The sequence below is a fragment of the Micromesistius poutassou genome (genome assembly GCF_964030765.1).
Source record: "Micromesistius poutassou genome assembly, chromosome: 2".
NCBI lineage: Eukaryota > Metazoa > Chordata > Actinopteri > Gadiformes > Gadidae > Micromesistius > Micromesistius poutassou.
The window spans coordinates 18,820,845-18,833,297 of NC_140272.1; the positions used below are offsets into that span (position 1 = coordinate 18,820,845).

Consider the following 12,453-nt stretch of genomic DNA (forward strand, 5'->3'; position numbering starts at 1 on the left):
TTGTGTTTAAATCATACTTGTGCTATAATTCCGTATGTGCTCTTTTTAAAGATCGAAATACAACGTAACAAATTTCCACTCACCGTCAAATTTCTTTTTGTAAATACGAATGTGTGTGTGTGTGTGTGTGTGTATATATACTGATGTTTTTAACTATACTTTTTTTAAGTAGAGAAAATGAAAGCCATATATCCTGGATGGATAATGTGAAAGTTGACCTGTATGACTCTGTGTGTACAATTCAGCGGTTTTCAATATCATGGCTCTTTGGAGAAAATAGGTCATTGACGGTTATTGCAACATGTTGATTTTGTTGAAACTTAAATCCACCAATTAAACCTTTTTTGACTACTTTTCTTTCGTCCTTTGCCTTTCCTTACTTCTCATCCGTTCTGTGTCAGCCAAGTGCGAACTCAAAAAGTGTTCTGCCTTGGCCTGAGGGCTTGAACATTATGTTCTGCTTATAATTATGAGAGCAAGAAGATGAGTTTACCCTCATGGCTACAGCAGATAGTTGTGGAGAGGATTACTTAGAAGTTAAAAAAAAACAAGGTGTCCTCTGCGTTCAGGTTAGGAGTTGGGTAAACACCTCAAGGCCTTAACAGGCTTTGCTGTCTAAATGGGAAATGTAATATTTATTTTTTCTTGCATATTTTTTGGGGTGTAAATGCCCCATGGCTCCAGAACAATGCTAAACCGGGTCAATTAACATACAATTGGCATTCAAAGCACAGGTCAGAATCGGTTGTAGTGTTAAAATTGTACAGGGCAGCTTCATCGGATGCTGGTTATTAAAACAAGGTTTTTCAAATTGAATTTAAATTTCACATTTCATGGTAAACAACACGATTGAAAAAGTCGACGAGTTCAGTGAAGAAAATGTATTTCATTTATTTACCCTAAGCATTTGGCACAATCACCTCAATCAATCATTATATATCGCTATATATATATATATAAAATGTAGTATATATGATTTAACATTTATGAAATAACTACACATTACATGTATTTATATTTCAGCAATAGGTACGTAGTCCTACGTAGCCCTCTTGAGGCAGTTCCTCCGGTGAGGGGTCTGCAGAGTCTGCAGCCCGCCTTCCTTCCAGAAGGAAGGCCTTCTGTATCTTCTTGGGGCACCAGATGAACTCCTCTCTGGGCTCGTAGCTCCAGAAGGCGAAGCGGACCAGCTCTCTGCGCCGCGCCCTGTCGCGCACGGCGAACAGGAAGTAGTTGAGCACGCTCTCCTTGACCGCGGGAAGATTCCCGTGCACCAGGGTTTCCTCCAGGAAGAAGCGCACCAGCGGGGCTTGGTAGTGGCTGAACCCCAGGGTCCCCAGGCACTTCAGGATGCGAGTGAGACGCAGGTTGTTGTGAGTGTGACTGCAGTGGAGAGATAAGTGATTCACCATTTGCGTCACCCTTGTATAATTCAACATTAAAGCGACTTACATTGAACTGTGTGAGATACATTAAGTCATGAGGGAAAGTAGTAAGCATCTTATGGACATTGCGGTTTGAATTTTGATACTTTTTTTTTCTCTCCCCAGATTCAAGAATCCCAATCGTGAATTAAAGCGACGTATATATTGTTTTAGCTTGTACGAATGGGATTTTATTTACCGGTTCATATTCTCGAATCTCTCACACCAGTGTGGCGCTCTCCTGACCTCTCCGGTCTCCAGGTTAGAGAGCTCAATGCCGTAGAAGTCCAACATGAGGCCGTAGGACTCCTGCAGATTGAGTTTCGCTGTCTCGTCTTTAAGGAAAGCCTGTGGACATGGAGTCGTGTTAGTAAAACCGTGGGACATGAATACCTTTTTCATGTTATTTTCCTGGTTGATAGCTGTTATCACCTCAATCTCCTGTTTGGTCAGTACGAAGGCTTCATCGTTCATTCCGACTTCCTGCAGTGGGAAAATCCTTTAAAAGGGGTGGGGGGGGGGGGGGAAGAAAAAGTTTATTTCCAAGGGCTCAAACTTCTGTTGGAGATTACAATGCATTTGCCCTTGTCCTTTTTGCATGAGCTCTTCTTAGCAACCAGATCAACCTGATCAGCCACAGTGCGGCCCCGGGGCTACACCCCAGGCCATGTGTGTGAAAAGGTCTGTGTTGTGTCCAGCTCAACCACCAGGGCCACTGTGTAGTGATAACCTCAACACATCCATGTATTTCTCTGTGGGGAGACCCTGCGACTACTATCAAAAATAACCCAATCACGTTACATCCTGTGACCTTCCAGTGTTTCCCATACATAGACCAATGTGTGGCGCCACAGATTCAACAACGAGCGCCACAAATTGATTCCACTTTTACCAACCCTACCCCCCCGTTAACAATCCCGTCCGCCCGCAATCCAATACAACAATCCCGTCCGCCCGCAATCCAACACAACAATCCCGTCCGCCCGCAATCCAACTACCGTCAACAATTCCACCCGCGGACCCTGTTATAATGTAAGCATTATAAAAGTCTCACTCCGGCCAAAAACCAAAAGTTGCCAACCCTGCAGGGGGCACCACACATTGCTACCTGGTCTGTGGGAAACACTGCCTTCAATCTGTGGTTCTACTTCTAACCAGTGCACCGCCCCAAGTAATAAGGAATCCAGCCAACCATTAAGCTAAATCATATATAGCACACAATGTTCAATGTTATATCGGCAGAGACATCGATGATCGGTTCTCCATTATTAGCTTACCATTGGACGAAACTATGCACTCTCTCCAGTTTGGGATATTGCCAACGCCATTCTTTATGAAACTCATCTATGGAAAAACCTTAAAAGATGAAAAAATGCAATATTGTTTACTTTGCTTTAAGGGTGTGGTCATTTTATTTGTCATTGAGTTGAGCTGCGGTTCAGCTTACCGTCAGGTTCAGATGTCCTTTTTCCGAGATAAAATGTTAAATTAGGCATGTCTTTCCCCTGCTAAAGAAAATTGGAAATTGGTGATATGCTTATAATTAAAATTACATTAGAATTAATACGATAAATAAACGACTCACTTTTCTTCTCTGGGACCTTCTGCCAATAGGGAGCTGCAAGAGTATAATGAGTTATATATAATCTAAATAAAAAGGCTTTGTTTTGATGGCTTATTTTGAGGGCCTTTATTCAAAATAAAGGCCCATAGGCTACTTACGGGATAGTCATGCCTGTAGTTGTACATGTCCTTTGCTGCATTTTCGAATCGATTGAATTTGTACTACAGGAGGAAAAGTAAACATTGTAGGCCTATAGTTATTATTTGCAGAAATATTGAGGCCTATTGATTTTTAAAAAAGTGACAGTGACGAAGAACTTTCAATCCACTGAAACGCGAGACTACCCAGCACGCACGTCATAAGCTCTCTGGGTCGAGTCTCGGGGGCCGGCGATCGCGTTGGGGACCTCCTGACCTTTCCCACGTTGTGTCGTATTCGCAATACAACAGATCAGTGGGTTCCACCTGGTAAGGGTCATGGTCTCTCGTGTTCTCTCGGTCGTCGGTGGGTTTTCGGTTAGGGATCGACTCCTGATTCCCTCCGTCTTCGTCGGTGGGTTCTCTGTCAGTGACGGACCTCTGATTCTCTTCTACGTCGGTGGGTTGTCGGTCAGGGACGGACCTCTGATTCTCTTCTACGTCGGTGGGTTGTCGGTCAGTGACGGATCTCTGATACACTTCGTCGTTGGAGGGTTCTCTGCCGGGTTTCGGCTTCTTTAGATAGTCTCGTATTATGTTTACCAGGTGCCCTAGCCCAATACACGACATAACGCCAACCGAAGCATATACGCATATTATTCGAGGTCGACGACAAAACAGATCGTAGCAGAAAGTACACAGATTTCTTAAACGGCCAAACGGGTAACCAACTGCACGTATTGCAAGTTGCATTGTTTTAAAAGCAAGACGTGAGCTTTGGAACTCCTTCAGTGCATATAGCCTCCCCTCGCCTGATTGAGAATTAGCCCGAGGTTTCACTTTCGATTTTTGTCTAGCAGGAAGTCACAGCGAAAGGCATCATTCGGCCTACTTCTGTGACACACACACACACACACACACACACACACACACACACACACACACACACACACACACACACACACACACACACACACACACACACACACACACACAAAATGACAGAGGTCGTCACCTGTTGACATCAAGATCGTGTTGGAAAATGTCAAAAGCTAATTGGTATATTTAAGTAATTTACATCTTGTTCAAAAGGTCTTCTCCACTTAGCTAACTGTAGTGTAAAAAACACCTCCAAATGTGTCATTGACACCACATGTCCGCAGGAATGAACAATGTTTCCCTGCAGTGATGCCAAAGAGGAGTTAAGTTACAGTTTCAAGACCTCCGGTTGGAAGACAGACAGTTAACATAAGCTTTACCTCTTTGCGAGAAATGTTTTGCTGCATTGAATTCTCTGAAACTACACACTCAAAAGAAACATTTCCCTAGCACCCTGCTCAGTCTTCCTCATGTCCTCAGTCCTGGTTATCATTGAAGAGATAGGGCTCTGCTAGCAAGCTGTTTGCAGGGCAATCTCTTGTCTTATTTCCTATGGCAACACAGACCTAAAGCTATCAACGGCCATCATTGTGTCTTAATGTCTTCCTGTGTCGTTAAGAGGGACAGAGTGCATCATGTAACAGGCCATTAAAACTGCAGATAACGCTTCTGGCAGGACATTGTCTAGTCACCTGCTCCACATTAGTGGATTGGAACCAGATTCAAAGACTACCAAGTACACACACTTCCACCTTCAGGTGTTTATGGGGATACACTTATACACTCAATGATACCACTTTGGTGAATGTTATCAGCCCAAAAATACATGCATGTAAACAATAATTCTATCACTGTGGTGTCTCAACACAACTCCCTACTGAACAGGTGCCAACAATTTCATATTAATATAAATTACTTATTAACTTGTGTACTTGTGATAATCCACTCATGTGATGTACAACTGATAAATGTTTTATATCTCTAAGCAATCTTCACAAAATCGAAATAAAAAAAACCCAAATGTAATTAACCGAACCAATCATTCCACAATGTGTCAAGCGGGCCTATATACAGTATTGCAACATTTGAAATAGTTTTTAGGCAAAAACGAGGGTTCATAATGATGAAGTGTATGACGGAATAAACTGAAACACTCACACACACACACACACACACACGCGCACACTCGCACCATGTGCACGCGCTCACACTCTAGCACCGTTGTGTTTTTTTTTTCCCCCCCCTTTTGGCTCAGTGACTCAGCCTGACACTCGCCTTAACAGAGTGGCACACTATCAGCTCGAGGTGTGAGGAGGAGGAGAGCGCCGAACGCCGCGTCCTCGTGTGGCTCAAGTGTTGCGCATGAGTGACAGACTTGATCGCACAATTGATGACAATTGTGAAGCCGGGGGGGCTTGGATTTCAGCACACTGTCGCCAGGTGTAATTCCAGAAGGCTATAAGGGCCTCCTGACGTCCGCTAATGGCCCTCTATATATGCCGCCCGTGTCACAACGCCCACTGGGCCAGAGTATGGTGTCCTCGTACCAGCCTCCCTCCCCCGGTCCACCAGTGTCGCCAGGGGCGAGAATGAAGAGGCACGGCGTCAGGAGCCTTGTTCTCATCCTGTCCACCGTTTCCTATTTGCTCGTAGGGGCGGCCGTGTTCGACGCGCTCGAGTCGGAAAGGGAGAGCACGCGAAAAACCGTCCTGGAGCAAAAGATGAAGGAGATACGAGATAAGTACGCGTTCACCGACGGAGACTTTCAGCAAATTGAAAGAGTGGTCGTTCAGTCCGAGCCACACCGAGCCGGGCGGCAGTGGAAATTCGCGGGCTCTTTTTATTTTGCCATCACCGTTATCACAACCATTGGCGAGTAGTTCTCCGCCGTTTTCCTTTTTCTCTTTCCTCACTAACCAAACAGCAGCTTACAGCAGTTCAAACATTTCTTGTTCATGTGTGCTCATGTAGGCTTATCTTTGTGTGACTGCTCCTCTTGCCTACTGTTTGTCTACCCCCCCCCCCCCCCCCCCCCCTTTTGAGTATTTTTTTTCTCTTAGAAGCTGGAAGTGTCGTTTAAAAGTTAATAGCAAACTACCACTGTGACTTTGTAGGTTACGGCCACACTGTTCCCTGTACGGATGCGGGCAAGGCATTCTGTATGATTTACGCTGTGTTGGGAATCCCTCTGACACTGGTCATGTTCCAGAGCCTGGGCGAGAGGATGAACACACTGGTGCGCTGCCTGCTCGGCCACGCCAAGCGCTCCCTGGGCCTGCGGGACGCGGAGGTGTCCATGGGCAACATGGTGCTGGCGGGGCTGCTGTTCTGCAGTGGCACCCTGTGCGTGGGCGCCGCCGCCTTCTCCCAGCTGGAGGGCTGGACCTTCTTCCACGCCTTCTACTACTGCTTCGTCACCCTCACCACCATCGGCCTGGGGGACCTGGTGGCCCTGCAGAAGGGCGACGCCCTGCAGCGCCGCGCGCCCTACGTCACCTTCTGCTTCATGTACATCCTGGTGGGGCTCACCGTCATCGGGGCGGTGCTCAACCTGGTGGTCCTGCGCTTCCTGACGGTCAGCGCCGCCACTGCCACCACCGCCACCGCCGCCGCCACTGCCGAGGAGGAGACCCGGGTGGAGCGGCAGGCGAAGAGGCGGAGGCGGGAGTGCGATGCGGAGTTGAAAGACACGGTGGTGGAGGAGGAGGAGGAGGACCGGGACAGCGGCCCATGTCACCTCCTGTCCCTGCCCGTTGACGGGGGCAGCAGCAGCAGCACCAACCTCCTCCTCCCATCCTTCTCCTCCGCCTCTTCCTCGGAGGAGGCGGAGGTGGAGGCGGCGGCCCCAGGCGACACAGTGGCCTCAGCCACCAGCGACACCGCCCCCGACCGTGGTGGTGGTGGTGGTGGAGGTGGAGGTCTCTGCGCTCTGCTCTCCTGTGTGAGCTGTTGCGCGGACACGGACACGGACACGGATACGCACCCGGGGTCGGCGCCGTCTTGCGGCCGCCCGTTTGGTTGTCACAGCAACCCCATCTTCTACAACTCCATCTCCTACAGGGTGGAGCAGATTGCCACGTCATCTCCGGCCTTCAGCGGCGGTGGCGGGGGTATCTACCTGGGCAGGAGAGGTCGCTACACCAGGAGAAAGTCTCTCTAGCTCGGGAGCGTTTGGACATGTGTTGCTGGTCGTTTTGGCCTCGAAAGCCTTGAAAGCACCGATCTTTTAAACAATCCCAGATACAAGTTATTCACTTGTTGACACGTGTGTAGCATTATTCTTGGGATTGTTTTCGTCCACATAAAACCAACAGACAGATTCATATATTTGTAATACTGTGCTATATTCTTTTGTTGAATTTAAGTTTATTAATTGTATTTAAGTAAGGTATCTTCATAGCTCTGAGAAGCCTACCACTGAGTTTTTATTTGACCTAAAGGAAATGGTTATAATAAATGACACACACACACACACACACACACACACACACTATGGGACTCTGTCAGAGAGGGTACGCTGAGCACACACCTATAGGGTCTCAAATGGGAACCAAACGTTGCCACTGTAACTGTAATGTAAAGATTGCTTACACTCGGCAATCATTGGTGGGTTCCCCTTCTAAAGTAGGAATTCGCCCTCCACTGCGCTGCCCAGTTCCCTTAGTAACGCTTCTCTTTCCCCAAAGCCAGTGCAGTGGAAAGAGCTGCTGTGTACACGCGGCCCCGGGACAGACAGGTGGATGTGGAGCGCTTAGTAAACCTCCATAGGAAGTGGCAGGGTCAAATGGTTGAATTAAAATGAATTAGAACGACATTTCCATGTCAACAGTTATGTATATTCTATTTGACATTCTCAATACGTGTTACAGTGTGAAGAATTAGAAAAATAAGAATTTTGTCACTTACAGGTAAAAAAAAAAAGAAGCATTTGCAAATATTGTTATAATCGTTGTTTTTAACTTTTTACAGGAAATAAGGGATAGCCCCGAAAGAAATATCATATTATAGGCCTTTATATATTCATCACATGTCAGTATTTAACAAGTTAATCTGTTGTTCGTGAGTTGTATTGTAAACATATAACAGGAGTTTATACTAACTGTACGAATACTAGACTTATAAATAAATATGACTAACCCAATGTAGCTTCATGTCATTTGAATGTGTTATTCCCAGCTATATCGCACGATGGCAGTATTTCTCTATGGAAAAAAGTCTGGCTGTGTGGACAATCAACTGTAAAAGGTGTGGACGGAAGAGCAGTGGGGAAATTTTTACTTCCATCCATTTATTAAAACGGCAATGCTCCGTCCAATAGGTTGGACTCTTACATACCATTTCATATCTTAAACTGTGTGTGTGTGTGTGTGTGTGTGTGTGTGTGTGTGTGTGTGTGTGTGTGTGTGTGTGTGTGCGTGTAGGTATATCTTAATCATAGAGCACTCAAGAATGTCAACGTCTGTCTAGTTCAGGGTTTCTCAACGGGGGCGGCAGCGCCCCCTGGGGGGCGTTCGTAGAACCTAGGGGGGCGCTGGGAACGAACACGGGAGCGTCACAACTTTGCTTTGTGTATTGGTCATTATTTTTTACTTTTTAAACTTTCATGGTTTTCAAATATTTTCGGTGCAAAAATAGGATAACTTAAATAAAAAGCCTATCTTCATATGGGTTTCTAACCCCTCTATCGTCTCATCTACTTTTTACTTTATGCTCAGTACCGTCATGATCGCTATAGTAACGCCGATAAACAAATCCACCTCATCGCAGCAGCGTGGTGCTTCAGAAACTGTTTCGCCCTCCCCTGACTTCCACTGGTTGGTTTGCGGGACATGCAAAGCAAGCGGTGGATGGGGCATTACACTAAGCAACATGAATCTCATCCATATTACATAGTAAGGCAACATAAGACGTAAATAAAGCTAACGCCGCTTAGCATGCTAATTGTAAACAATAGAACGTGCGCATTACATGTAGACCACTGCAACGTCGCTCTACGTCTGCGAACCGATAAACACTTTCATAAAGTACGCACACCAACCGGCACATACGCATTTAACACTGATGTTACAGGCGCTTAACTTGTATAGTAACAAACTACTTTAATTACTATTTGGCCGCAAACTTAAACGTGCTACTCGCCAACTCAGAACGAAGCGGATAAAGGCTGCACATGTACATCGTTGCTAGGCAACGTCACGTAAACAAAGGGAGTCTTTCGTGCACATATTGAACCCAAGTTCGCGGGTTAACAGTTCAATAACCAATACAAATGTACACAAGCACTGTTACGTATTAAACTTCAATAGCTCAATATTAAAACCTTTTAATAAAACTCTGAATACACATTTTCTTGTCCAGAAAAAACATAATGGATATAGCCTACCCACGGGTGTCATATATTTTTTTTTTTTTAACAAAATGAACAATAATATTGGGGGGGGGGGGGGGCGCCAGAGGATCAGGGTAAGGTAAGGGGGGCATTTGCTCAAAAAAGGTTGAGAAACACTGGTCTAGTTTGATCCTAAATGACACACACACACACACACACACACACACACACACACACACACACACACACACACACACACACACACACACACACACACACACACACACACACAAAGATAGGATACCCCGTTGTGTATAATGTGTAGGCCTATGTAGCTATTGAAGATTGACATTTGTCAATTTAATAGCAAAGACAATAGACATAGCTCTGGGCCCAGGCTACATAAGCTCCAAATAAAATCCGACCCTTCCCTAAAGTGTCAGCTATCCGTGTGTCTGTGACACTGAATGTATAATATAGCACTAGCAGACTATTATTTATTCACCACTGATTGAGCACCAAATTTGTAAACCAGCAACATGGTGTGGGCTCAACAGTTAGTTGCGTTTGTTTGCGGGGGCATAATGACAGCACTTCGCTGAGTGATGAAAGCCATTATCTCATTTGCAAAAAAGCAATTTTAATTTTAATTTATTTATTCTGTTGTGATGCATGGCGTCTCCCCTCGTCATATTCACGGCTGTCACCCGCACCGGCACCGTCTGTCACAAAACAATCCGAGATGTCAACAACCGCTGAGTGAATCCCAAGGCTGTGTGAAATGATGGCACAGACACGTGTCGAATGTGCAGAATGAGCCTTTAAATACTGCTGCTGCTTTGATATCTCCTGATTGCTTCGGGCAGGGACGCTAAGCTCAAAGCCCTGAATATTCCCGCGCGTCTCCCTCTCGCGAGGATTGTCGATGTGAACACGCCCCTCCAGGTGGCGCTCGCGATCTTTCCAATCGGGGACAAATATCGAGGGAGTCAGGCGGCTCATGACACCCTGGTCAATGGTTTGCTGTTGCAGTTGCTTTAGGCGTAGCCAACAAGTCAACTAGTAATGAATTACAACTTGTGACGAATAACCGGGTCAGTCACGTTCCCCTTGATATAGCCATACTTAACAAGTTTTCGCAAAGTCCAGTTGTTACCTACATACTTTTTAAATTATAGCCTACACGTCTGCTTGAGAAAGCCTAATCAGGGATTGGCATGGCATATCAGGCCACGTGTGTCGACTCGAATAACCAAGAAAGATATAATAATAAATAAAGAATAATAATCCAAAGTGTTATGGCTGAGCTGTAATTGAGTGAGGGAGGATGAGAAAGAACTAATAGGACATGAGCTGGTTCGGGAACACTGAGTTATCCAAAGTTGCGTAAGGGGTGGGTTTGTTGAACTGCTCACCTGGTTGCTTCTATCGCAGGACTGCATGTTCCTTCTCTAAGATCCACAACTTTAAGGTAAGTTAAAAAAAAAAAAATAGTAACGGACCTAAAGAGGACTTTATCCCAGTGAATGAGGAAGGTTTTCTTTTGTTGCAGAAATCAAGTATAAGACCTTGTTCCTGTTTAGAAATCGGCGTCAAACTTTCATTTTTTTTCTCTGGCTGGAGCTTTAGATAATCAGTGGAAACAGGCCCGGGTTCGGACGCCTCTGCTTGAGGGAGTGGGGGTATTCAGACAAAGGGTGGACCAGGTTTCTATTCGCATTACAGTGCGCTCTTCCAGCCTCTAAAAATGTTGAGTAGCCTACTCCACATGTCAAAGCAGAACATTATTGTATTGTATCATCGTTAACTATTTCTCTAATATTATTGGTTGAATGTGATCTGTTATTCAAGGCACTAATTTGATAACCATGGCCACCATTAGGCTTACAGTAAACCCTTTTTAATATTCCATAAAATAAAGTCAAATAATTATCGTAGACATGATGTTTAAAAGTTGGGCTGCTAAAAAGGAGAAATGCAAAATCCTGGGACATCTTTCAAACGGTACAGATCACCCTGGCAACCGCCCATTTGACCTTAGCAACCACCTACAACACCCTAGTAACCGCCAAGAATCCATCCACCAACACAACGACACCCTAGCAATCGCCAAGTGGCGCCCCAGAATCCACCAATAGGCAATTACCAATTAACTCATTAGGAACTTCTTAATCAGGAACTGCTTAATTGTCAAATGCAGTTCAGTAAGTGTCTTATGGACAAATCTATTCTCAGCAGCATCTGCAAAGTAATCTCCCACAAATGCAGAGATAATTAACTGCAATCTTGGTTCTTTTTTAGTTATTACTTATACTTTTTTCTTTTTTGTTTGTTTCACATGTATAATTGAGTTATTTATTTTGCATGATGGTAATGGTTCACACTTGTCAAATGCCTCTTATAAACGTGCAAGGTAATAAGAGCAACTCTTTTACATTGTATGGTGAAGCGATATAATTTAATCTCAGTTTCATGTAATGCAGCTGAGCTCATCTCCCTTGATATCTGTAACCTAGTTTGCTTGAAATGATCCCAGTGTTGTACACGTGTATATATATAAAACTATATGCTCCCATATAGGTTAAGTTTTGAATATATTTAGTTAGTCTCAAGCTCTTCCTCTTGTCCTTTTAACCCTCTTACACGTCAGAGGACAATCATCACAAATTCACTGAAAAGATGATGGAGAATTCTGAAAAGATTTTGCGTTGGGGATAATGCCCGCATCTAGAACGGCCTCGAGCTCTGGGAGAAGAGGTCAGAGGAACACGACCCTTCAGACATACATTAAACCACGGCTTTAATGATGTCCTTTGTCCGCAAACAAAAACGTCTGGTCGCACAAGTGACGCAGTAGCTTTCTACGGGGCAGTGTATTTTTACTGGTTTATACGTTTATTCAAATTCATGTGCTTTCAATGTCGGATAATCTGTACAAAATGAGGATTTTGATTTCGTCATTGAAGCAGATGTGTAAGATTGCGTCAGCCTTTTAGCAGAAGCCTGGAGATTCTTGGGATGGTAAATGTTGTTTGGCTCAGAGTGCTTGGAACTGTGAAGAAAATGTAAATGATACAACTTGAAAGTGTCATATTTATTTAGATTGATTAAATGGGAATG

General features: G+C 44.8%; 2 protein-coding genes across 3 annotated transcripts; one reads left to right on the top strand and one right to left on the bottom strand.

The window, feature by feature from the left end:
• Window positions 1-889: 889 nt before the first annotated feature.
• Window positions 890-3,602, bottom strand: LOC311339312 (opioid growth factor receptor-like). 2 transcript variants are annotated; one of them, XM_084464695.1, is made up of 8 exons: window positions 3,344-3,602; window positions 3,147-3,209; window positions 3,010-3,042; window positions 2,872-2,929; window positions 2,702-2,780; window positions 1,857-1,923; window positions 1,624-1,772; window positions 890-1,383 (listed from the first exon to the last, which is right to left on the bottom strand). In XM_084464695.1, the coding sequence occupies exons 1-8, from the start codon at window positions 3,464-3,466 to the stop codon at window positions 1,020-1,022; spliced, it is 936 nt and encodes a 311-aa protein (XP_084320821.1). In that variant the 5' UTR covers window positions 3,467-3,602; the 3' UTR covers window positions 890-1,019. The 2 variants fall into 2 exon arrangements, with proteins under 2 accessions (XP_084320821.1, XP_084320820.1); XM_084464694.1 differs by having other exon boundaries at window positions 2,872-2,932.
• Window positions 3,603-5,593: 1,991 nt separating this feature from the next.
• LOC311338484 (potassium channel subfamily K member 15-like) lies at window positions 5,594-8,014 on the top strand (the record flags this gene model as incomplete). The annotated part of the gene is made up of 2 exons (XM_084463764.1): window positions 5,594-5,876; window positions 6,119-8,014. 2 exons carry the CDS (start codon window positions 5,594-5,596, stop codon window positions 7,162-7,164), a joined length of 1,329 nt encoding a protein of 442 aa, XP_084319890.1. The 3' UTR covers window positions 7,165-8,014.
• Between the last annotated feature and the right edge of the window lie 4,439 nt (window positions 8,015-12,453).